This window comes from Atractosteus spatula, chromosome 25 (genome assembly GCF_055471065.1).
Source record: "Atractosteus spatula isolate fAtrSpa1 chromosome 25, fAtrSpa1.hap1, whole genome shotgun sequence".
Classification (NCBI taxonomy): Eukaryota; Metazoa; Chordata; class Actinopteri; order Semionotiformes; family Lepisosteidae; genus Atractosteus; species Atractosteus spatula.
The window spans coordinates 2,607,974-2,628,716 of record NC_142730.1 but is presented as its reverse complement, the minus strand read 5'-3'; the positions used below and the strand labels follow the sequence as shown (position 1 = coordinate 2,628,716).

General features: G+C 46.0%; 3 protein-coding genes across 3 annotated transcripts; 1 reads left to right on the top strand and 2 right to left on the bottom strand.

Annotated features, from left to right (window-relative positions):
- On the top strand, window positions 1-6,859 carry LOC148815053 (sodium channel regulatory subunit beta-1-like). Its single transcript, XM_088905711.1, has 6 exons — window positions 1-267; window positions 1,443-1,609; window positions 2,590-2,827; window positions 3,893-4,034; window positions 4,454-4,532; window positions 5,144-6,859. The coding sequence occupies exons 1-5, from the start codon at window positions 219-221 to the stop codon at window positions 4,500-4,502; spliced, it is 645 nt and encodes a 214-aa protein (XP_088761837.1). The 5' UTR covers window positions 1-218; the 3' UTR covers window positions 4,503-4,532; window positions 5,144-6,859.
- Window positions 6,860-6,974: 115 nt separating this feature from the next.
- LOC148815052 (apoptosis-associated speck-like protein containing a CARD) lies at window positions 6,975-11,485 on the bottom strand. The gene is made up of 3 exons (XM_088905709.1): window positions 11,090-11,485; window positions 8,644-8,733; window positions 6,975-8,207 (listed from the first exon to the last, which is right to left on the bottom strand). The coding sequence occupies exons 1-3, from the start codon at window positions 11,355-11,357 to the stop codon at window positions 7,945-7,947; spliced, it is 621 nt and encodes a 206-aa protein (XP_088761835.1). The 5' UTR covers window positions 11,358-11,485; the 3' UTR covers window positions 6,975-7,944.
- A 110-nt stretch (window positions 11,486-11,595) lies between these two features.
- On the bottom strand, window positions 11,596-18,986 carry LOC148815051 (apoptosis-associated speck-like protein containing a CARD). The gene is made up of 4 exons (XM_088905813.1): window positions 18,672-18,986; window positions 14,957-15,226; window positions 13,146-13,220; window positions 11,596-12,712 (listed from the first exon to the last, which is right to left on the bottom strand). The coding sequence occupies exons 1-4, from the start codon at window positions 18,931-18,933 to the stop codon at window positions 12,450-12,452; spliced, it is 870 nt and encodes a 289-aa protein (XP_088761939.1). The 5' UTR covers window positions 18,934-18,986; the 3' UTR covers window positions 11,596-12,449.
- Between the last annotated feature and the right edge of the window lie 1,757 nt (window positions 18,987-20,743).

Here is a 20,743-nt window from a genome sequence, read left to right as displayed (position 1 = left end):
GGGTGTACGACTTGAATTGCTTCTGCTAGGCTTCGACCGACAGAACGGGTCAGGTTTAACGGTCCTCCAGTTCCGTGTTTTCCCGATCAGTTGAAGTCAAGACCTCACCGTCGGCGGCCTCTTGTCCAAATTTAGAGACCGGAAAAACGTGACTAAGAAAAAAAAAAGGACGTTTTGTACAAACTCAGCGACTAGCCCCAGCGAGAAAGTCACCGGAGATGTTACGGGGCCCTCGCCTTTCTGTTTTGATGTGTCTCGCACTGTACGGTGAGCGACAACCTACTCTCGTCCGTCCGTCGCTTGTCTGTGTCTTTCTGACGTTCTGGACCAGTACAAATTATTAATATTACACTGCGCTTCACGCAGTACTTTTACCAAAAAAGTTTTTTTTTTTTAATTTCACCTCGGATTCTGGACTCGGTGCTCGACTCCAGTTATTGACCGGCTCAAGCACGTTTGGACTTCCCGCCTGCGGAGCGTGTTGCGGTTTCCCCTCGTTGTCTTTCTGTTCCTACTTGTACCTTTGTTCGCTCTCTCTCTCTTTCCACTTTTCTCACTCCTCCCTTCTCCTGCTGTCTCCGTTCGGCCTTGGCTCCCTCTCCTTTCGCTTTCTTCCTCTCCTTCCCTTCGTCTCTTCGTCTTCCTCATCTCCCTCTCCCTCGGTCCTCGCCCCTCGCTCACATTCCCATTCAGATTGAAGTGATAACAGCCTTCCTCATTGGCACAGCCGGTGAATTACAGTTGCCAAAGCAGAAACGATTCATTCAGCGTTTACAGACATTTACCGTACAAACACGTTATCATGTTTACAGACATCACATAAAAGATAAAATAATTTGGAGAGACTGGCTCACTGTTCCTCAGACTGTGACAGAAGATCACATACTGGGCACTGGGCTGCAGCTCTGTTGAGTTTCCTTCTGCTTCCCTCGGTAGGATTGGAATGCCAGGATTAGATTTGTTATTTTAGGGAAGAAAGTTTGTCAAATCCCAGAGAATTGCTCACTGTGCTGAGAATAGTCTGTCTCTACCTCTTCTTGCAGGTAGTATGAGCACAGCCTGTCCTCTCTGGGCAGCCAGGTCTGCCTGTGTCCAGTGTTTATAGTCAGGCTGTGGTCACTGAGCCTGTCCTCTCTGGGACACCCCGGCCTGCCTGTGTCCAGTTTCTATGGCCAGGCTGTGGTCACTGAGCCTGTCCTCTCTGGGACACACCGGCCTGCCTGTGTCCAGTTTCTATGGCCAGCCTGTGGTCACTGAGCCTGTCCTCTCTGGGACACACCGGCCTGCCTGTGTCCAGTTTCTATGGCCAGGCTGTGGTCACTGTGGTCACTGAGCCAGTACTTTGTCGGAATCTGTTTCTCTTCGCCGTCTCTGATCCTGGCGAGGTACTCAGCTCTCTGACCTGGGTAAGACTCGGCTTTCTCTCCTTCCCTCCTCCGCAGTGAGTCAGGGCTGGTGTGGCTGTGTGGAGGTAGATTCCAGGACAGAGGCAGTGACTGGCCACGGCTTCAAACTGGGCTGCATCTCCTGCAAGAGGCGAGGAGAGGTGGCGGCGTCTGCGTATGTGGAGTGGTACTTCCAGGCGAAAGGAGAGTCCGACTTTGTCCAGGTGAGCAGCACCTACCCTAAGCAGGAGGGTTTTTAGCACAAACCCAAGACTTAGTCCCATCAAAGTCGGTTTGTTGCCCCCCTAGCGGGTAGAAGATGAAATTAAGAAACCCTCAAATTAAGATAAAATAAGATCACTTTATTGGCCACATACAATTTCTTGTATCAGGAATTTGTCTTTTCACATACCCCAGCTTGCTCTCCATGAGACACAGACAGGGAGAGAAGCTGGGGGTCAGAGCACAGGTTCAGCCATTGTACAGCGCCCCTGGAGCAGTTGGGGTGAAGGGCCTTGCTCAGGGGCCCAACGGAGTAGGATTCCATTACCGGCTGTGGGATTTGAACCGGCAACCTTCCAGCCACAGGCTCAGATCCTGAGCCACAGAGCCAGCGCTCCCCCCCCCCTCACAAATTAGCAAGCATTGCTCATAAAATGGTATTCTTTCCCCACTGAACTTTTTTCTAACTTGTCTTCCAAACATTTTTCACTATATACCGTCACCACACGATCACATTAATCAGTATGACTGCTGATTCATTCTGCAGAACTTTACTGCAAAAACTGCCTTGTGGAGAGAATAGATGTGGTGCAAATAAAAATGTTTACAGCAATGGTTGACAGTCCTGGTTCTGGAGGGCCCGTGTGTCTGTATGTCTGTTCAGGATTCCCTGTCTGTATGGAGATTCACCCCTGCTGTTTTCGAGAAATGCCCTGGGTTTTGTCTCTTCCACTGATACCTCTCCCAGTAGCAACCTCAGCTTTCCCAGGAGTACTGGCTCCCAGCTGTGAGTTACAGGGTGATATACTGTAGTTGCTGGCTATAATAAATGTTACAGTGGTATTTCGTGTGTGGCATATTCTCCTCCACCATGCACAAACTGTTTCCCGGCGGGAATCGTGTCCTTCCGTTCGGAAGCGTCCTCACCTGCAGTGATGCAGCTGGGGCCCCTGTGTCTCTCTGCTTCCTGGCTCCCGCCCAGATCTACGAGTACAGAGACCAGACCCCGGCCATCCTGCACGAGCAGTTCCTGGAGCGGCTCGCCTGGAACGGCAGCAAGAGGACGGACGACCTCCAGGACGGGTCCCTGTACATCCTCAACGTCACCCTGAACGACACGGGCACCTACCGCTGCCACTTCTACCGCACACTCTTCCTGCACATCCAGGAGCACCGCACCAACGCCACCAAGCTGGTCCAGCTCTCCGTGGTCGAGGAAGGTCTGGACGCCGTTCCTGGGCTCGGCCGTCACCTCCGTGTCCTGCCTTGCGCCCGCTGCTTGCTGGGATAGGCTCCGGCTGCCCCGCAGTCCTGTAGTGGATAAGGAGGTTAGAAAATGGATGGATGGTTGTTGACTATACAGTGGTGGCCTTGCTGTTTTCATCCATCCACCCAGTTTCTATCCTCTTCTTCCAGCTGCTTACAGGGGAAGCAGCTGCCGATCCTGGCAAGCAATGGGCCCCAAGGTGGGTACACCCTGGACAAGACATCAGGCCATCGCAGGGCGGACAGACACAAACACAGAGACACACGCCCACACCAGGGCCAGTTTTCCCAGAAGCCAATTAATCTCCCAGCATTTCTTTGGACCGTAGGGAGAAACCCATGTGAACACGGGGAGGACATGCAAACTCCACACAGACAGCACCTCAGCTCTAAGGGCTGCAAGATAGCAGAGATAAATACTTTGCCACCATGCCTTCCCTGATATTTTCAGTATATTTTAAAGTGCTGTGAAACCCTCACAGGTTTCGCATAAATACCATGGTAAAGTGTGCACTTCCTATGGTCAATTCAGGAACGTAAGAATACTTTTGAATGAGAGGAGGCCTGTCAGCCCAGCGAGTCCATGTGGTAGTTAGCTGTTAATTGAGCCTAGGGTCTCGGCCAGCCGCCTCTTGAAAGAAACCAGGGTGTCGGCTTCAACAGCTTGTTCCACACTCCCACAACTGTTTGTGTAAAGAAGGGCCTCCTGTTCTCCGTTTTAAATCCACTCCCACGTAGTTTCCACTTGTGCCCCCTGCTTTGTGTTTCAGTGTTATTCTGGAGAAACCCACTGGGTTGACTTTGTTAGGGCCTCTGAGGATTTCAGATGTTTGTATCAGGTGCCCTCACCGTCTTCTCTGTTCACGACCATGGGTCTCGAACAAGCCAGTTCCCTCTTCCTGTCTACGTGGACGCTGAAGTGTGCACCGCAACACTCTCTAATGCAGGAGCAACGTGAGGGTAGGGAATGAGCTGTCTGGACTCTGAAACCTGCGGCGAATGTTTCTCTCCCTGCCCAGCTAACCGGGAGCTGACGTCGATCATCTCTGAGGTCTTCATGTACCTGTGCATCGTGGGTTTCCAGGTCGGCATTGTCCTGGTGCTGGTTCTCTGCTATAAGAAGACCGCCGCGGCCGCGAGAGAGAGCGAGAGAGAGAAGGAGTGAGTTCTCTGCACCCCACATCCGACACACGCGGAGGTCGCCTTCACAATCGCCCCCTTGACAAGCTAGACAGAGTGAGTCCTGCACCCAGTCCTTTGGAATGAAGGAACGCTTCTTCATTTCCTGTGGGGAGGCTCACTGTGTGAAGACACACTCTTTCGAAACCATTTGAGACCATGTTTCTGCTCTTTATCACTCTAATTCTTTGCAATATCAAAAACGTCATTTCCACTCACACAAAGAGGCTTCTTTTGAGCTTCGCTGGTTTACTTCTTGGGCACACAGGGTAGAAAGGTGGGGTTTTGTTGGATTGCACCTTCAGCATTTTAGTCTCTGTAAAAGACCTTTGAGCCTTTGAACACGCAGACCTTTAAACCTTCAAAAATGAAGGAATCAGCATTTTAGTCTCTCTTTGCAGGCCCTTGGACAGCAAAGACAACTGTGCTGGGATCCAGGTGGATGAATAGGCCAGAAAGAACTGACTATTGAAGATCGAGGTAAGAGCTCTCATTTAGCGACAGTCAGGACCATCTGCCATGTCTGCTCCCTAATTCCAAATCCAATAGCTCACAGACAACCAGTGTAAAGAATGGCCAGACTTTGTCTCTGGAATATTGTTATCATAGGGCATCATATCATTCCTGGGGACCCACACCACCTACTGGTTTTCATTGCAGCTAAGTCCGTTATTAAAATGCATCCTTATTTGAAAACAACATGTTGCTGGGATGTAACCTTTGCAAGCTTTTTTCCTACTCAAAGGTTGGTTGGTTCTTACGAAACATGGCAGTTAAAAGGCAGCCTCCTACTTAAATGTCTATGGACTGAAAGCAATGTGGTGAAATTAAAGCTATTAATAGGTTAATTGATTTGACTGAGTGCTCAGGTGAACAAATGCAAGCAGATGTGGGGGTTCCCAGGAAACGAATTGGGACCCTCTGGGCTTGTACACTTCAGTAGGTTAGTAGCTACCTATTGGCACAATGCACTAAGATTATTAATCATTATTATGGAATCAGTTCTCCTGTCTCTGCCCAGAACCCTGCAGAATGTAAGCTTTTTGTCCCACAATATGGCTGATATTATTTTATTTGCTTTTTTGTCACAGGCACAAGAAGCTACCATAAGCCATCCTTGGGTTTTTTTTTAAATCTGCATGAAATACAGTATGTGATTATCGTCCTGGAAAACTGTGGTTGGTGGGATAGTTTCTGTTTTTAAGGTAGACTTTGCATTGATCTAACTTCAGCTAGAGGTCGGTGCTGCACAGATGTTTCATAAAGAATAACACACACAAGCTTACCGGTATTACCGTTTTATTATAGTCACTTATGGCTCCAAGTGAGCATGCTATGCTTCCCCTGAAAAACAAAACAAATTTGTAAATGCCATTTTTATAGGGCTTTATGGTGACATAGTGGTCAGCATTCCTGCTTCACAGCCCTGGGGCCTGGGTTGACATTCCAGACCCGGGCTGCTGTCTGTGTGGAGTCTGCATGTTCTCACCGGTTTCACATGGGTTTTCTCCAGCTGCTCTGGTTTCCTTCCACAGTCCAAAGACATGCTGGTGGGTTAATAGGTTTCTCGGAATGTTGGCCCTGGCCTGTGTGTGCCCTGTGATGGACTGGTGTCCTGTCCAGGGTGTACCCAGCCTTGTGTCCATTGCTTGCTGGGATGGGCTCTGGCTTCTGCAACCCTGAATTGGATGAAGCATTGGATGACCTTGTCCTGTCAAGTGGGTTTTCCTGCAGTCTAAGTCATAAGGTCTTTTTTTTTTCCCTTGTCATGAGTTAGATAAGAGAGTGAGTGAAAAGAAGCATTTTGTACCAACATCGTAAACAGTATTATCCGTCTAGAGCAATCATAGTCAAACCTGTTTCTGCTGGGTCTTCACAGGTCCATTCCACCCTGGATTCTTAATGACTTGATCTGAAGCAGTCATTCAAGTAATCGGTCTGTAACTCTTCACTCATCGAGGATTATAAATGACCTATAAAACCTAGTGAACTTCTGCTTCAGAAGCAGGAGAGAATCTAGAACCAAAATGTTCCATACTTACATCCTCATGACATAAAGCTAGAAAAAAAGACTCTTTTAAACAAGTCATTAGTTCCCACTGTCTTTGTTTGCCTCCGGAGAATTCTTTCTAATTAGATGCTGCAGCACTTGACCATGTAGGCCCTTATAATCAATCTTGTGTGCGCCCTCTTTAGACTGGGAAGGCCTGATCTCGTTTTGCTATCATTACCTAAATTAAATTCTGAAACCTCAGGTGGTTGATAGAATAAGGTTGCCTGTTTTAAATTACCCAGTTAATGTTTAGCAGTGCTTTTACCTTGGGTGTCGATTATATAGTTCTGCTAGAAAAGCCTTTCACACATGAAATTAAATGCATGTTTGGGTTGCAGGCTTATGCTGGTGTTTAATCACTTCAACGGTTTAAATTTGTCAACTTTTTGCTGATGTGATCCATCTCTTGGTACAATCTGAGAACTAATAAACCACCTTCATAACAGTTTCTTTTTCTCACTGACTTTTTCCCATAATCTCCAATTACTCTGTTGCTTTTGTACTGAATCTGGGCTCATGTGGAGGGGTATGTAGTTCTTTATTGCACGATACAGCAGTAATATTCGCAAATGTACGCTGAAAGCGCATTTTATGAGCTGATTTAATGGATACTGGGGTAGATACTCTACCCCTCTCTCCACAGACGGAGTGTTCACATTTTTTAATGTATGTGATAACCCAGGTTTTCTCTGACTTTCCAACTCTGTGGCATGTCTTTTTATGATTTATTGAACGTTTAAGATTTCAATATAGCTAGACTGATTTTTTTCCTAATGTCGATAAATTAAAGTTCGATTTTTTTTTCTGGAGGGGGCAATGAGAGTGTCATGTTTAACAACAGCACCAAAAATTGAAGAAGCGCAGGAGAGTGGAGCTTTTCGCGTTTATTCCATGAAAATATCCCCCATTTCATTTGCAAAAAAAATGCAAAACATCTCGTTAAAAAAAATTCCAATTCTTTGGATTTCACAGTGAGTCTCACAGCAAGGTCCGCCACTCTTTTGAATTCCCGACTTACAAAAAAGCGTGATCCTTGCTTGTCAGTTCTGGGAGTGAAATATCAGATATACTCACAATACTGGCCCATGTACACTGTACATTTCCTGAACAAAACAAAACCTAATGTCCACATATGTCTAAACAAACGCAGACGATCACAAAGCTGATTGTACTTAAGACCTGACATACTCTGGAATGATTAGGAATGCACAACACAGGGTACTGTAGTCTAACTGGCCTACAGGGGATGGGTCTCCCAGTCCTAGTGCTCAGGACATTGTGACTCTAGTTCTGGTTGCAGCTGAAATATTTATTCTTCAAGCTTGTTTGCCACGTTGATGTGGGCTGAACTCTGATCGGTCTGTTCTCAGCTTTCTGAAACTGCCCTCTTTACAGCTCTTAATAGGTTACTAATCAATCTTGTGCAGACGCACGTGGGCAATGTCTTGACGAAAACCACGCTGGATCTGCATGGGGCCCAATCGGTCACGTTCCTCCACTAAGGAGACTAAGGCCCTCTCAGATTCGGCACAAGGATACCAAACACCTAGCTAACATTTGAAAAAACACGGCTCGGGTCAGCTTGAAAGCAAACCAGATACTACAGATCAGCACAATGCCCAGCACTGTTGTGCCAGGGGAGGCCACACCTGGCTCTTAAGGGGCAGAATTCTGCAGCGTTCAGTAATATTGTATTAGTGAGGTGTTACGGAAAGCCATTCTCTTAATGAAGACATTGATTTTGAACCTGAGAACAGGATACACTCTGACCCTAAAGGGCGGGGTGTGGTCAGCCCTGGTCTGCGACTGGGAAGGGGGAGTTGGTGTCTAAGACTGGATTCACTGTCCCATGAGGTCAGCGATCAGAAAGGGCTGCTGCTCAAGCAGTATCTGGTAGAGTATGCGCTTGCCTCTGGCCCCAGCAGCCAGTATGGGCCCTTGAAACAGCCTCCTCATTTTCTCCTGGTGGGTGGGGGCTGCCAGGATGCTGCTGTACATCTCCTGGTTGAGGATTCCCCTCACCAGCAGTTCATCCAGGAGGGGCTCCACCTGCGTCACCCTCTGTATGAGGTCATTCCGATGTTTCTCCACGAAATTCACTTCTGTCCCAAAAGAGATGGGGGGAGAAGAGAATGTCAGGTGTGTTTGGTCAGGCTGGCACAGAAAAGGGTTGTAGGCCCATATTATTCCTTTCCGAATGTTCCTTTTGGATTTATTGTACCCGAATGCTTGGGATATGGTGAACATTTCGGGGGAAAAAAACTGAGAAATTTGGAAATAGCGATCTCGTGATTGAGCATTGGTCAGGAACGTCAGTACAATTCGCTCCAATATAATATTTCTTAATGAAAAGCTACAATTTTAAGACTCTGGGTGGAGAAGACGATTTCTTATGCAAATAAAGTAGTATCCTGCTGGCTCATCATAACTGAGAAAGAGTATCATTTAGCTACAGAAACCCTGTCCACATAGCCTGGGGGGGGGGGTTGAGATTTTAGGTAGGAATAAGTCTAGGGGTGACTGGTTCTCTGTTCTCACCATCCATATTGATGGGGATGGCTGGTGCAGCTGGTTCGTCGCAGGTGCCTCCTCCTGTAGCGGATCCACTGGGGCTGATGTCTCCCACCACTGCAGAAATCACAGAAAGCACAGTGAGGCATTCCTCCTTACTGTCCAGCACCTGCCTCTAGTTCTAACACAGCTGGAATACACGGCTCAAGTCTCACTAGAACGGCATAGTCTCGGGTACACGTGACCTCTGAAGCGGTCCTGCTGCATCTCACTGCAAACGGAGTTCTGACAGGAGCGGGACCTGCGCACATTCACGGATTGCCAGTAAGCCCTGCAGTAACATGATACAAATCTGGTTGCTCTGCACGTCAACATCGCTCTTACCCGCAGGCTTGGATTCGATATTTTAAGAGATTTTCCTTGCTTTATGGGACGCAGTTTAAAGAATCATCTTGTAAATAAAAACGGGAAGACTTCTTATGTTTTGAAAAAAAAAACTTTCGATTCACCAAACATGGTTACACTCACCTTTAAACATGTTTCTCCTATGTAACCATCTGATATTTTACTGGAGGCAGATAAACGTAAGGTGATTTGGATCCGTTCAGTTTATTTGTAAGCAGGTTATTAAGTTACAGACAGGTTCTAGACGGCCATTTTAAGATGTTCAATATACTGTAGCATGTTAGGTCCGCGTACAGGCTGAGTTACGTACTGTATTGACCTGTCGGCTGGCGATGCGAGCTTAGTTCGTGGTCATTAGTTGTTGCTGCTATCTGGAGAGCAAGGCTTTGTGCTAAACGTGCTCACTTTGGGCGACCAGTAAGTAATGTCTCTTTCGGGAGCCGCGAAATGCACAAAAAATAAGAAAAAGGAAGAGGCCTGTGGAAAATGTGGAGAAGCGATCATTATCTAAAGCGTTATGTGATCACTGAAAATAACTTTACAGCGTCTTTGGATTTTGCTGAAGTTATAAAAGTGTTCGTCAGTGGAAAATCAAGAAGAAATCTGTTTAATAATTGTTGTCGTATAATTTAATATATGTTATTCAATGTAATTTCCCACTAACACACTAAGTATTTCCCACAAATAAATTCAGTTCCTCAAACTGTAATGTTCGGATACAGACGGAGGGCTGAAGTAAACAGCTCGAAAGCTGTTGTAGCAAGACAATCATCTTACAATAATATTATAATAATATTCCACCATCCGTGTTTAATATCTGAAAAGTTAGAATTAAACGAAGGAATTTTATTTAGAACATAGATGCGCGCTTGTTGGCCAGGCTCGTCTCTAACACATTTACGAAGCCCCGCTTTGTCCCTCGCAGGCGATTACAGAATCGAGAATGTTAGATTGTGGGAGAAAAGAAAAACGTTCCTACACTGTAATTCCATCCAACCCTTTGGTTTCTGGACTCTTGTGAGATTGGAATGCTTACTTGAAAAGAAACAGGACGCTAGAGTACAGTTCCAGCCTGTGAGGACAGAGCGCAATCGCGTCTCGGAGAGGCACATCGTCACGGCCGGCACGCTGTGACGTCACGAAGCAGGGCAGCCCCATGGAGTCAGAACTATGAGGTTTCCGCGTCACTCAGACACGAGTAGATATATATATACACGGCTATTAGGTCAATTATTGTGAAAGACAGGGTAGAAATTCTGAATGAATGAAGAAGAAGAAGAAGTTGCTACTCTATTGTAAAATGTAAAATCCATTCACGTTTCACATTCTGCCCTGTAGTTCCTTTTTTAAAAACAAATGTACAGAAGATTATACAAGCCGGAACAGACCGGAACCGAAATGTACATAACACTTTTGCGTTGTTTTTCAAACCCGGAAAAGTGAAATGCACTTTTGAGGATCCATTTGCGACGGAGGGAATGTGCTTTCCTTAACCCATTCGGTGCAGAACAGCATTTTTTGTTGTTGTTGTTTTCAACTGAAACGGAACCGGCAAGCACGCTTCCGAGGGTGCAAACTTCATGACTTTGATGTGCTGTATATACCGTAGTACGGATTCGCTGGATAAACACGGCGCGAAAGAAATAACTCACCGGCAAGACCTTTAGATCTGCATCCAGGGCTAAATCGCTTCCAAATAACTGTCACTAAATGTCTCCCTGTCGTCCCTTTGAGTTCTCGGTTACGCGTGCTGTGCGCGGTACTTTGCCGCTGTCGATAAGCAAATCTTCAGATGTGATAGTTTCTCTTCCTGTTTAGTGACACCATGCCCTGGACACCTAGCTTTTTCATTTACCAACCTCACAAATTATCGACCTTAAGCCTGGTGCACTTCAGATCATTGTGTGTGTGTGTGTGTTTCGGCTTTTGCAAATTATTTTTTTAGGCCATAAAGAACTTGACGATGAACGAAATCGAAAGTAAGTACGTTTCCTACTCGATAACATGTTGAAGAGAAGAAACAAATTGTATAACCTTTCCTGGGGTTACTTTTCCCCCGCGTACTTACGCGATTTAGTTTTGTCGCTGAGTGTGGTGGCCAGGTGGTTCTCGCAGATGTCCCTCAGAACTTCTACCGTGACCCGGACAGCCCCGTCCTCTCTGAACGTGCTGACCAGCTTGTTAGCAAGATCCAAGGCGTCGGCATCCTGAATCTGCCCTTTCCGGATTTTTGGCTCCCCTGGGCGATCGCACAGTTTGGTCCGAAATTTCTTCAGCCCCTTGTCATCCAGGTCCTCCAAGGTGTCGATGATGTGGTCCTTCAGGGATCTGGCCATCCTTCCTGAAGCTCCGTGCGCGGGCGAGTGTGTTCTGTGCAGAAACAGAACTGCCTGCTCCACCCTCCTCCTTCCTCTCTCGCGGGTCTGCGTTTCTGACTTGGAGGGGCCTGGCTTTGTGAAAATAAAATGTATCTAATACTCCACTGCAATGAAACACCATCCGAGGTGAAGATAAACGGAAAACACCGCAGTTTTATTCAAAAGTTGTTGGTTTCTCGGACGCTACAGTCTGGCTACATTTAGTTACATTTTACCACACTTTTATAGGAAAACCTTTCATTAATCCTGCTCTTCTGCTGAAGACAGTTCATGAAATCACAACCAATTGAAAGCGACGTGCACCTAATTTTTTTTAGGAAGGAGCACGCATGTTTAACGGTTTTAAGAGTTTGTCCATGAACGAAATAACAGTGAAACCGCCTGTAAGTAACTGCTGTCGTGATTCGGTGTTGGTAGACAGATTCACCCAGCAGGGTGTAGCAGATGTGCAGTCACTTTTACAGCGGAATACCCCCGTCTTTATTAATGGATGCATGAGGCCTAGCGTTTCTTACAAATCTCAAATTCTGAGCATGTTCTCAAGTTTAGGAAAAAAATATACTGTATGTGATGAAACTGAAAGTAAAGGGCCTAGTTAAACTCTCATTCGATTCAGGGTTTTAAGCCCTGTTTAAACTAACCCACTGAGAAAGCAGTGTTTTGTTTTGTTTTGTTTTTATCCGGACGTATCACCCACTGGTGTCCTTCAGGATGGGATTCACCAGCTCGTGAAGACCGATAAAGACATTGACATTATCATTATTATTATTATTTTTTTTTAATAGAAAGCCATTTTTCGAAGTACGCGTACACACACACATTAGTCTGAGCAGGGTCATTACCGCATGTGTAGAAGACTACAGATCATTTCCCTTGGATTTGAACTGCTTTCATAATGCCCTGGCAGCTACTGTACGTGCCAACGCCCATTCTGTTTCAGCAGTTCAATCATTCGTCAGGTTTCTGATCTGTACTTTCAGACCGGAACAATCGAGCGAGACGATAGCAGTGGCCCCGAGTCCGCGGGTGATCCAGGCCGACGATTCGGCATTACTGTCCCATCAGGTCCTCCATTAGAATGCGCTGCTCCTGCTCCAAAATCCTACAGAGCTCATCTTGCCCCCTTTTACCGCAGGTCACCATGGGGCCGGCGAGGAGCGCCCTCATGCGCCTGGAGGGGGTGCGTTCTTCCAGGATTGAGCTGTACTCTTCCTGACTGACGTATTTCTTGGTCAGGAGGGCGTCCAGGATCGGCGCCACCATGGTGACCCGCTGGATGAGGGCGGACCGGTGTCTGTCCACAAAATGGACTCCTGTTGACGCAAAAAAGAAACGTGTTTTTAAAAAAAAACAACAACAAATACTTCATGACGGCAGTATTTTAGCTCGCGTGTCTTGGTGCCTAAATATGTGGTTAAAAATTATTTCAAAATAGGCCTTGGGTCAGCTGCGAACTTAGGAAGGAATAGCGACCTCTGCAATATCAGAAAAAGATATTCGATAGTTTTACTGGGCCTCCCAGTGGAAGTAACACCTAGTAAACTTGTGGTAGTAGTAGTAGTAGTAGTAATAAAACTTTGAATACAAAATATCGTGTTTGTGGAGAGGTATTTGTATGTTTAGTTCACTCGTTGTTTTTAGGTTTTTTAGCAGTCTTAGCTTTTAACACCGCTGTCTCCGTGTGTCCTGGGGTGATAGGGTATGAATCTCGCACCCCTCTCCGCCTTCCTGGGGTTCAGATCTCACCGTCCTTCATGTAGCGCCCTCCTGCCGCTGCCGCTGCCCCTGCGGGTGGCTTCCCGGTAGACGCCTCTCCCATCACTGAAAAATGGCGAGGACACGGCGGTGAGACGGAGCTATCTAGCTAGCGGGCCAGACCAGTGGCCTGTCCGTCCTGCTGCAGCTGTGGAACAGGCTCAATTCACGCAATTTCTAACCGCGGGTCGGGTCCCGGCGAGCACTGTGGAGCAAGGCTTGATACAGCCCGGGCAGGACGCTAGCGAATCGCAGGACGTGCAGATGCAGACGCACACCCACACCAGGGCCAGTTTTCCCGGAAGTCAGTTAGCCCCGCAGAAAGCACATTTGATCTTAGCCAAAGGGCCAAGAAGCGGTCTAACCTTCCAGCAAGTCTTGGACTGAGGGAGAAAACCTCCGCCAACATCCAAATTCCGCGCAGGTAGGACACCAGGAAGCAGCAAAGCTAACCCCTGCGTCACCGTGCCGCCCCGACTCGTTATTTTGATTAATATATTCTATAATATTATAATATTATTCTAAGTTGCCCTGCGGTGGACTGGCGTCCCGCCCAGGGTGTACCTTGCCTTGCGCTCGTTGCTTGCCGGGTATAGACTCCGGCTTCCCGAGACACCATATGGTTTAAAGCGGTTTGGCAAATGACACGTGACATCGCATGACGTTATGTACAGCCGCCAAAGCCCACCGCGGTGAACTTTTAAAAAAAAAAGTTCATTATCCAACAGCAGTGGGGCGAGAAGGATGAAAAACAGAACGAAAATAAAACACGTCCTGCTCAAACATGAAAGACAGTCAGCCATCCAGCGGTTTTCAGGAATGTTTAGCAACAGAACAAGTGTAACATGTCGCCGAGACTTTCAGATATCAGATCTGCCCTGACAGCCAAGCAAAACACAATTTAGGTGGGTAGCTGCGTCAGCATGCGTAGGCTGCAAAGGAACAAGTAATAGGTTTATTCCATGCTGAAAAAAAGAAGAAAGAGAACACAACGTTTCGGCCGTGGAGCCTTCTTCAGGTGTGAAGCACAATTTATTCCCTCTCGCTCAGGTGAAAAAAAAAGTGTAAATGACAAACTACAGTAGTTCTTCAAATTAGTGGAATGTATTTTACCATAACGATAGCATAGTAGTTGGGAAATAACGGAATAGTGACTGGGTGACTCATGTCTTTGTTATGTAGCGGTTATGTAGCGGTGACCGCACTACATAAACACAACACTAAATTGAAGATGTGGGATATGATTGTGTTCCCAGTTAACTTCGGGAAACGACGACATTTTTTTTCCGCCAGTTCCTTCTCAAAATCCCAAAGTAAATCCATTGTAAATTTGCCCTTAGTAACGCATGACGCACACGGGTCGATTAAAATATGTCAAAACAACAAGGGCAAAAACGCCATCGTTAGCACTTAATGTATATGATATATTCTATTATCTAAAGGGGGTTATCATTTCATTGTTTTCGCTTTTTATCGCATCCAGCAACTTGAAAAAACTCAACTCTTCCATTCTCACCGGAAAATCTATATTAAGAAAGCAAGAAAAGTAAATCTTGAACTTAATGAACCCTAACCCTTATTTAAAGTTAAGAGAAACTTCAATACGGCGTATCTGTTTTCCTATTCGTAGTTTAATTTCCGTTACAAATCTTATAGTTGTAATGTATTTAGGCTGTTGAGCTGGCGGCCAGACTTGACTTACTACCCTACAGTTATTAATTACTTTATATTTAATCATATGAAATATATATGATACAGGGAAGTATGGCTTTAGGACGCCTCCCGTGGGTCTCTAGACTCACATTCCTTCGTGCTGTTCTGCAGATCTGCGGCCGCCTGGTTCTCGTCAATGGCGCGCAGGAGATCGATCGTGATATTCACCGCCGTCTTCTCCGTGTACGCGCTGATCAGTTTGTCAGCCAGATCAATCTCGTCGGCGTTTTCAATCGCTCCGCGGCGTACTCTGCGGTCCTGGCCGTCGCACAGCTTAGCCTTAAATCTCTTCAGTTTGGAATTCCCGATGTCTTCCAGGGCGTCTATGATGCGGTCTTTGATGGTTTTGGGCATTTTGTGTCAGCCGTTGGGCGCAAATGTACGGACAATGCTCGTTGGCAGTCTTCACTTACAGCAGAGGCGTTAATGTGGAGGGGTTTCAAACTACAGATGGCTCTCTCTCTCTCTCTTCTCTCGCTCTGATTATTTCTTTCGTTTTCGGTCTCTCGTGGAGCGTGAGGTTATAACTTAAACAGACCCGCGTCTCTCTCAAAAAAAAAAACACATGCAAATTAATAGGCTGTTACTAATCAACTCAAACCGTCAGAGGCAAGGTCCTTGCGGATACAGTACGCAGCTTCACTCCGTGTGGACGGATTGTGTTATGAAAACACATCGAGCCGAGCCGTCTGCTTGTGTTCATCTTCCGTCCTTTTTAAAAACAGAGCGCTCGTCTGAACACGGTTTAGCCTTTAAGAAAATAAGTGAGAATCGGGTTTACATGACCGCGCCAAGGCCTGGGGGAGAGAGAGAGACTTGGATCTGATGAGCAAGGCAAAGAGCCCGGGTTCAGCTACGAGCTAAGGCGAGGCAATTCAATTTATTTCTATATAGCGCCTTTCACAACAAGCTTGCCCCAAGGCGCTTAACAAGGCAAGTGACCATACATGTTGTGAAGCAGACAGCTAAAGTACCACAGTTCAGTTCGCTCTGGGGTAAAGCATTTTCTTTTGTGATGCGATGTTGCGTTCCTAGACTGAATCATCCTGTCTTATTTTATTAGTAACGACGCTTCGATCTTTCGGGTTCGTGCAGGACAAGACATAGGCACTCCTGTAGCTTTTCTTCGACCTTGTGCATATAATTGCACCTCACCGACATTCCTCTTCCATTTTCTTTTCTGACGGAGCTTGGAATGCGGTAGGCTTGCCAGTTCCATTCAGGGAGGACGGAGACAAGCTGAAGTGAGTGTAGGGAAGAAAACAACAACACTTTATTTCGCAGTAGTAATTGGCAGTTTCCCGAATAAACAGGCTCAGCCTACATCCGCATCAGATGTACGCCGTGGTGTGGAGCCTTAAGTATCTTTGAGCCTGATTCAGTGGAAGCGGAGAGTAGAAAGGAGTTTTTCTCTGATTGAGTATCTCGATGATACTTGGTTTTTTATCCGTCCTTGCACGGAATCACGGGTAACAGAAATTGTGAAATTGAAAAGAAGTTCATGTTAAAGTAGGTGGTTTTTCCCCCCCCGACAGACATGCCGTTGCTTGGACTCGCAGTACTATAAAAATGTTATACGGTGTGCTAATGCAACCTCACTAGGAATAACAACACCCAGAGCGAAGCGCATTCAAAAGGTTTATTGAGCCGGGACACTGACAGGGCACAATTTACGCGCTGATGACAAACATATCGGGTTGATTCATTCACAGTACATGTCGAGGAGGGGGGATGCAAGGGACAGGGGGAGGGTTATGTATCGTATTTATAACGTTTATAGGAAAAATGACAGTCGAAGGGAAATGGCGTCAGGAATGATTACAGATTACTGACAGGCTGTTCTCATCTCAATGCAAAACGAATATTGCACATAGCTGATTTTCATTGCTCGTATTCGGGGAGGGATACTGGGAACCTCTGTGATTTCCCCTTGAGATGTCTGTTTCCACCATGATACACATCCCTGCTTTGACGTTTTTTCCCCCATTTTCTTCTATACCCTTGGGGATATTGCTGTAGAGAACAGTGAAGCGGTACTGAATGTTGACCTTGAGTGACGAAATAAACTTTATTCAAACCGCTTCGAGCTGTGTTCTCACGCCGACTTGAGAAAAATCGGCTGTCCTTCATACACCATGTCCATGCTCCATGTTTTTTTTTTCAGGAAAAGGAATGCCCATGTGCTTTCTTCCGGAAGTCGCGGAGTGTGCGTTGGTTAGCGAAGACGGATCCGGAGCAGCTCCACCTGAAAATGCAAGAAATCGAAGTGAGAAACAACTCTCACGCTGCCGTCGATTTTGAAAGTTAGCCTCATCTTTCACCCAGTAAGCCTTTGGCATTGCGTATTAATGACCCGCCGAATAATGAACATGCCAGTTGACCGGGACCTATACGAGTTAAACAGATAGAGTTAAGCAAATTCGATGTCAGACATTTGATTCTGAAAGGAGAGCAATAGGCAAATACAAGCTAATTGTAGCAAATCACAGCGCATAGGGTTCGTTTGAAAAGGTAATGTCGCTGGGACTATGACTGTTTCCAGATAATTTTTTTCACCCATGTGAATGGGTAATAGCTATTTGTTTTCGTTAACTTACTAAGAATCTCAGGTGGAAGAAATGAATCTATAAAGACATCATTCTTCCCATTGTTAAAAACCGAATACTCTTTCATTTGTTATTTTCCAAATGATCTATTTTAGTTGATGATTAGGTGGGTGCATTAGTTAAATATTTAAAAGCGCTCATGATCAATTCTCTCTAAGGAGACATGGCTGGGGATGACTGCTTTATTTTAGGATTTTGCACGAGGTTGGTGCAAATCGCAAACCCCAAAGGTTTTTAAACGCTGACAAAAAAATAATTAAAAAGCCACCTAAAACAGACGATCGAACTCGATCGAATTGCCTGCGATTTAAAACAGGGTTGGAGCTAAAACGGGGGCGCAATGGTTCTCCTCGGATCAGGATTGACAGCCACATTGACAGTAGAGGGTTAATTATTCTCCTGGGTCTCACAATATATTAAAGACGAGCAAGTGGACTCGTCGAAGCTGTGAGGTTCTCAATAAACCGTCCGGACGGCACAAGCCACAGAAGAGGGGTTCTCCACCCTATTATACAGTATTTAGCCCGCACAGACTGTGAAGAGGAAGCGTTGTTAAAAATTGAGATAACTATTTACATTTTCGGTGCAGGTGTGGCTTTTTTTCGTCTAAAGCAAGTGGGTGAGAACATCAAGATCAGAGATGGAACACAGTTTGGAAAACGGAATCCTGCTTTGAAAGTTTTACTTTAAAAAAATCGTTTAATTGGCGTTATTTCCGCTTTCTAGTCCCTGTCTTGGCCGTGTCATTTTATTCGGTGAAATTACTGAACACCCCCCCCCCCAAAAAAGTGATATGAAGATCTCCAGATGAGCCAAAACCACAAACTACACCAATAACATTGCGAAAACTCGCATTAATCGTTTTTATCCGGCTAAACCGCCGTATTAACTGATGCAATTTACTGCCATTTCCTCTTCACGAAAACATAGCAAAGGCGACGTGAGGATAAACGTGATCAATCTGAGACGGGACCCCGAAGCATCGAAGGCACAATCACCGCAGCTCTCTCTTCTGCCCTTGAATGTCATGATTTTGCCAATCGAATTAGTATTATTTTTTAATTATTTTGGAAAAGCGAAGAGAACGAAAGTGAAACAGCAACAACAACAACAAAAAAGTCAAGTTCAGGAAACCAAGGCGCCAAATTCACACGGAAAATTCACATTCCCCAGATTCGTACCTTTACCTCACCTCCTTAAAATTTTGCTTTCAGTTCGTCCGCTTCTTGGTTGAGGTTAATTGCGCGCAACACCTCGATCGCTACTTCTGCAGCCCCGCGCTCCGTGAAGTAGCTGACCAGCAAGTTCACCAGGTCGATAGCGTCTGCCTTCTGGACGCGACCTCGGGGAACCTTCGGCTCCCCTTCACGGTCACACAGCTTGTTCTTAAATTTCTTCAGGTCCTTCTCCTCCAGGTCTTCCAGCGTTTCCAGAATGTGGTCTTTAACGGATTTCGACATTTTCTGGTTCTTTAAAAAAATGTGCAAGCTTCGCAGATTTCCGCGCACTGTCAGTTGTGAATTTTTTAAAAAAAAAGAAAAAACAGGTTCTGCGCCTGCGCCTATTTAAAACCGAAACTTTACACCACGAGTCACAGTAGAAAAAAGCATAACTTATAACACCTTCCAGTGTGTGGGACAGGGACAATCTAGGCGCTTCATAGTTAAGTGAGATTTGAAAATACTTCATACGCTAACGTAGAGTCTATTGCAAATTAAGTTAGAGAAATACATTCATAGAGGGGAGGTTCTTAATTAATATTCGTTCATTACACGCAAAGCATGTAATGCTTGATGCTTTTAACATTACAATTTTCTACACGAGTCGAAAGGACACAGTCAGCCAAAGAGGAGCCTGTGCTCTTAATTCGGTGACTTTCATTTCCCTGTTTACAAACACATCGCATTCTGGGTTTTATTTCCGAACTTCACTTTTCCCAAGCCAGGACACACTCTGCAAGTTTCGCTTCTCCCTTTTTGAAACGCCGGAGGAAGTCTGAGGTCTACTGCATGTCCTCCAACACGTGAGCCGGGGCTCAGCTCGGATATTCTCTGCACGTGTCACCCCTGGCGGGTGTTGTGTGGGTTTCATTGCAATCAATCTTTCATTCACCCGCCATTATCTTTCCTCTTATTTGTTCTGTTTAACTGTTGCAATTTTACTTTGCATGTTTTTTTTTCCCAGTTGTCACTTCTGTGTTTGGAACAAATACTAATGAGACTACTTGAGTATCGCTGGAGAAGAATTATCACGAATATCCTGCAACCATTTTCCTAACCACTAGAGAGCAAGAGCCTGTTGAGCTCAATAAAACTGAACCTGCACAAGACTGTCCTGCTCCTCTGATGAAGAATTTCCCACAACAGTGGGGCCAGCAGGGGGCGCTCACCTGTGTGGGTCTGTGTGGGTCCTAAGACCCCAGGATAGTGACGGGGACACTGTACTGTAAAAAGGAGCCGTCCTTCGGATAAGATTTAAAACCGAGGTTCTGACTCTCTGTGGGATTAAAAATCCCCTGGCCTTTACCAGTCATGGCCTCCCTAATAATCCCCCTCTCTGAACTGGCTTCATCACTCTGCTCTCCTCCCCACTGAGAGCTGGTGTGTGGGGAGCGGACTGGAGCATCATCCAGGTGGGGCTGCACACTGGTGGGGGTGGAGGGGAGTCCTCATTACCTGTAAAGTGCTTTGAGTGGAGTGTCCAGAAAGGCGCTACGTGAGTGTAAGTAATTATTATTACTATTATTATTATTATTGTTATTGTTATTGTTATTAATATTATTAATATTAACTGTGACCGACCCCATCCATTCCCTCACTCTCATTTCACATGAAAACCACAGCCGGGATATATAAAAAAAACTCAATTTATTTACAACCATACTTCATGTACAAAGTCCTTCCGCTTTGTTACAGAGTGTTTCAGCCCTGTAAATGAGAGAGAGAGAGAAAAAAAAAACCGGACCTGTCCATTGTGCATTCCAGCTTCACCTGTTAAGGCGGTGCTAAAACACGATCGACCATCCCAGCGCACGATCGCTGTACTCGAAATACCCGGATCACGTGCTCCAGAACGTGTATTATACTCAAGACCTTTTCAGGGGGCTACAGTAAGATCATTGCACACCAGGACGTGCCGGAACTCATTGTGCTGCTGGGTACAGATGATCAGACATTCGCTTTCGACCGCTCTGAGCTCCGACATGTCTTTCCCCCTCTCGCGACACCATCAGTTCTTTGCTGCCTGTCCCGGGTGCGTCATGTGTAGTCT

Coding starts and splice junctions, on each gene's coding strand:
- LOC148815053 (XM_088905711.1), top strand. CDS start 219: ATGTTACGGGGCCCTCGCCTTTCTGTTTTGATGTGTCTCGCACTGTAC. Junction 2,828..3,892: donor GCTCTCCGTGGTCGAGGAAG/GTCTGGACGCCG, acceptor CTCCCTGCCCAG/CTAACCGGGAGCTGACGTCG. Junction 4,035..4,453: donor GAGAGCGAGAGAGAGAAGGA/GTGAGTTCTCTG, acceptor CTCTCTTTGCAG/GCCCTTGGACAGCAAAGACA.
- LOC148815052 (XM_088905709.1), bottom strand. CDS start 11,357: ATGGCCAGATCCCTGAAGGACCACATCATCGACACCTTGGAGGACCTG. Junction 8,734..11,089: donor CAGCGACAAAACTAAATCGC/GTAAGTACGCGG, acceptor TGATTTCTGCAG/TGGTGGGAGACATCAGCCCC. Junction 8,208..8,643: donor CATCCCCATCAATATGGATG/GTGAGAACAGAG, acceptor CTTTTGGGACAG/AAGTGAATTTCGTGGAGAAA.
- LOC148815051 (XM_088905813.1), bottom strand. CDS start 18,933: ATGTCGAAATCCGTTAAAGACCACATTCTGGAAACGCTGGAAGACCTG. Junction 13,221..14,956: donor GCAGAACAGCACGAAGGAAT/GTGAGTCTAGAG, acceptor GCCATTTTTCAG/TGATGGGAGAGGCGTCTACC. Junction 12,713..13,145: donor AGGGCGCTACATGAAGGACG/GTGAGATCTGAA, acceptor TTGCGTCAACAG/GAGTCCATTTTGTGGACAGA.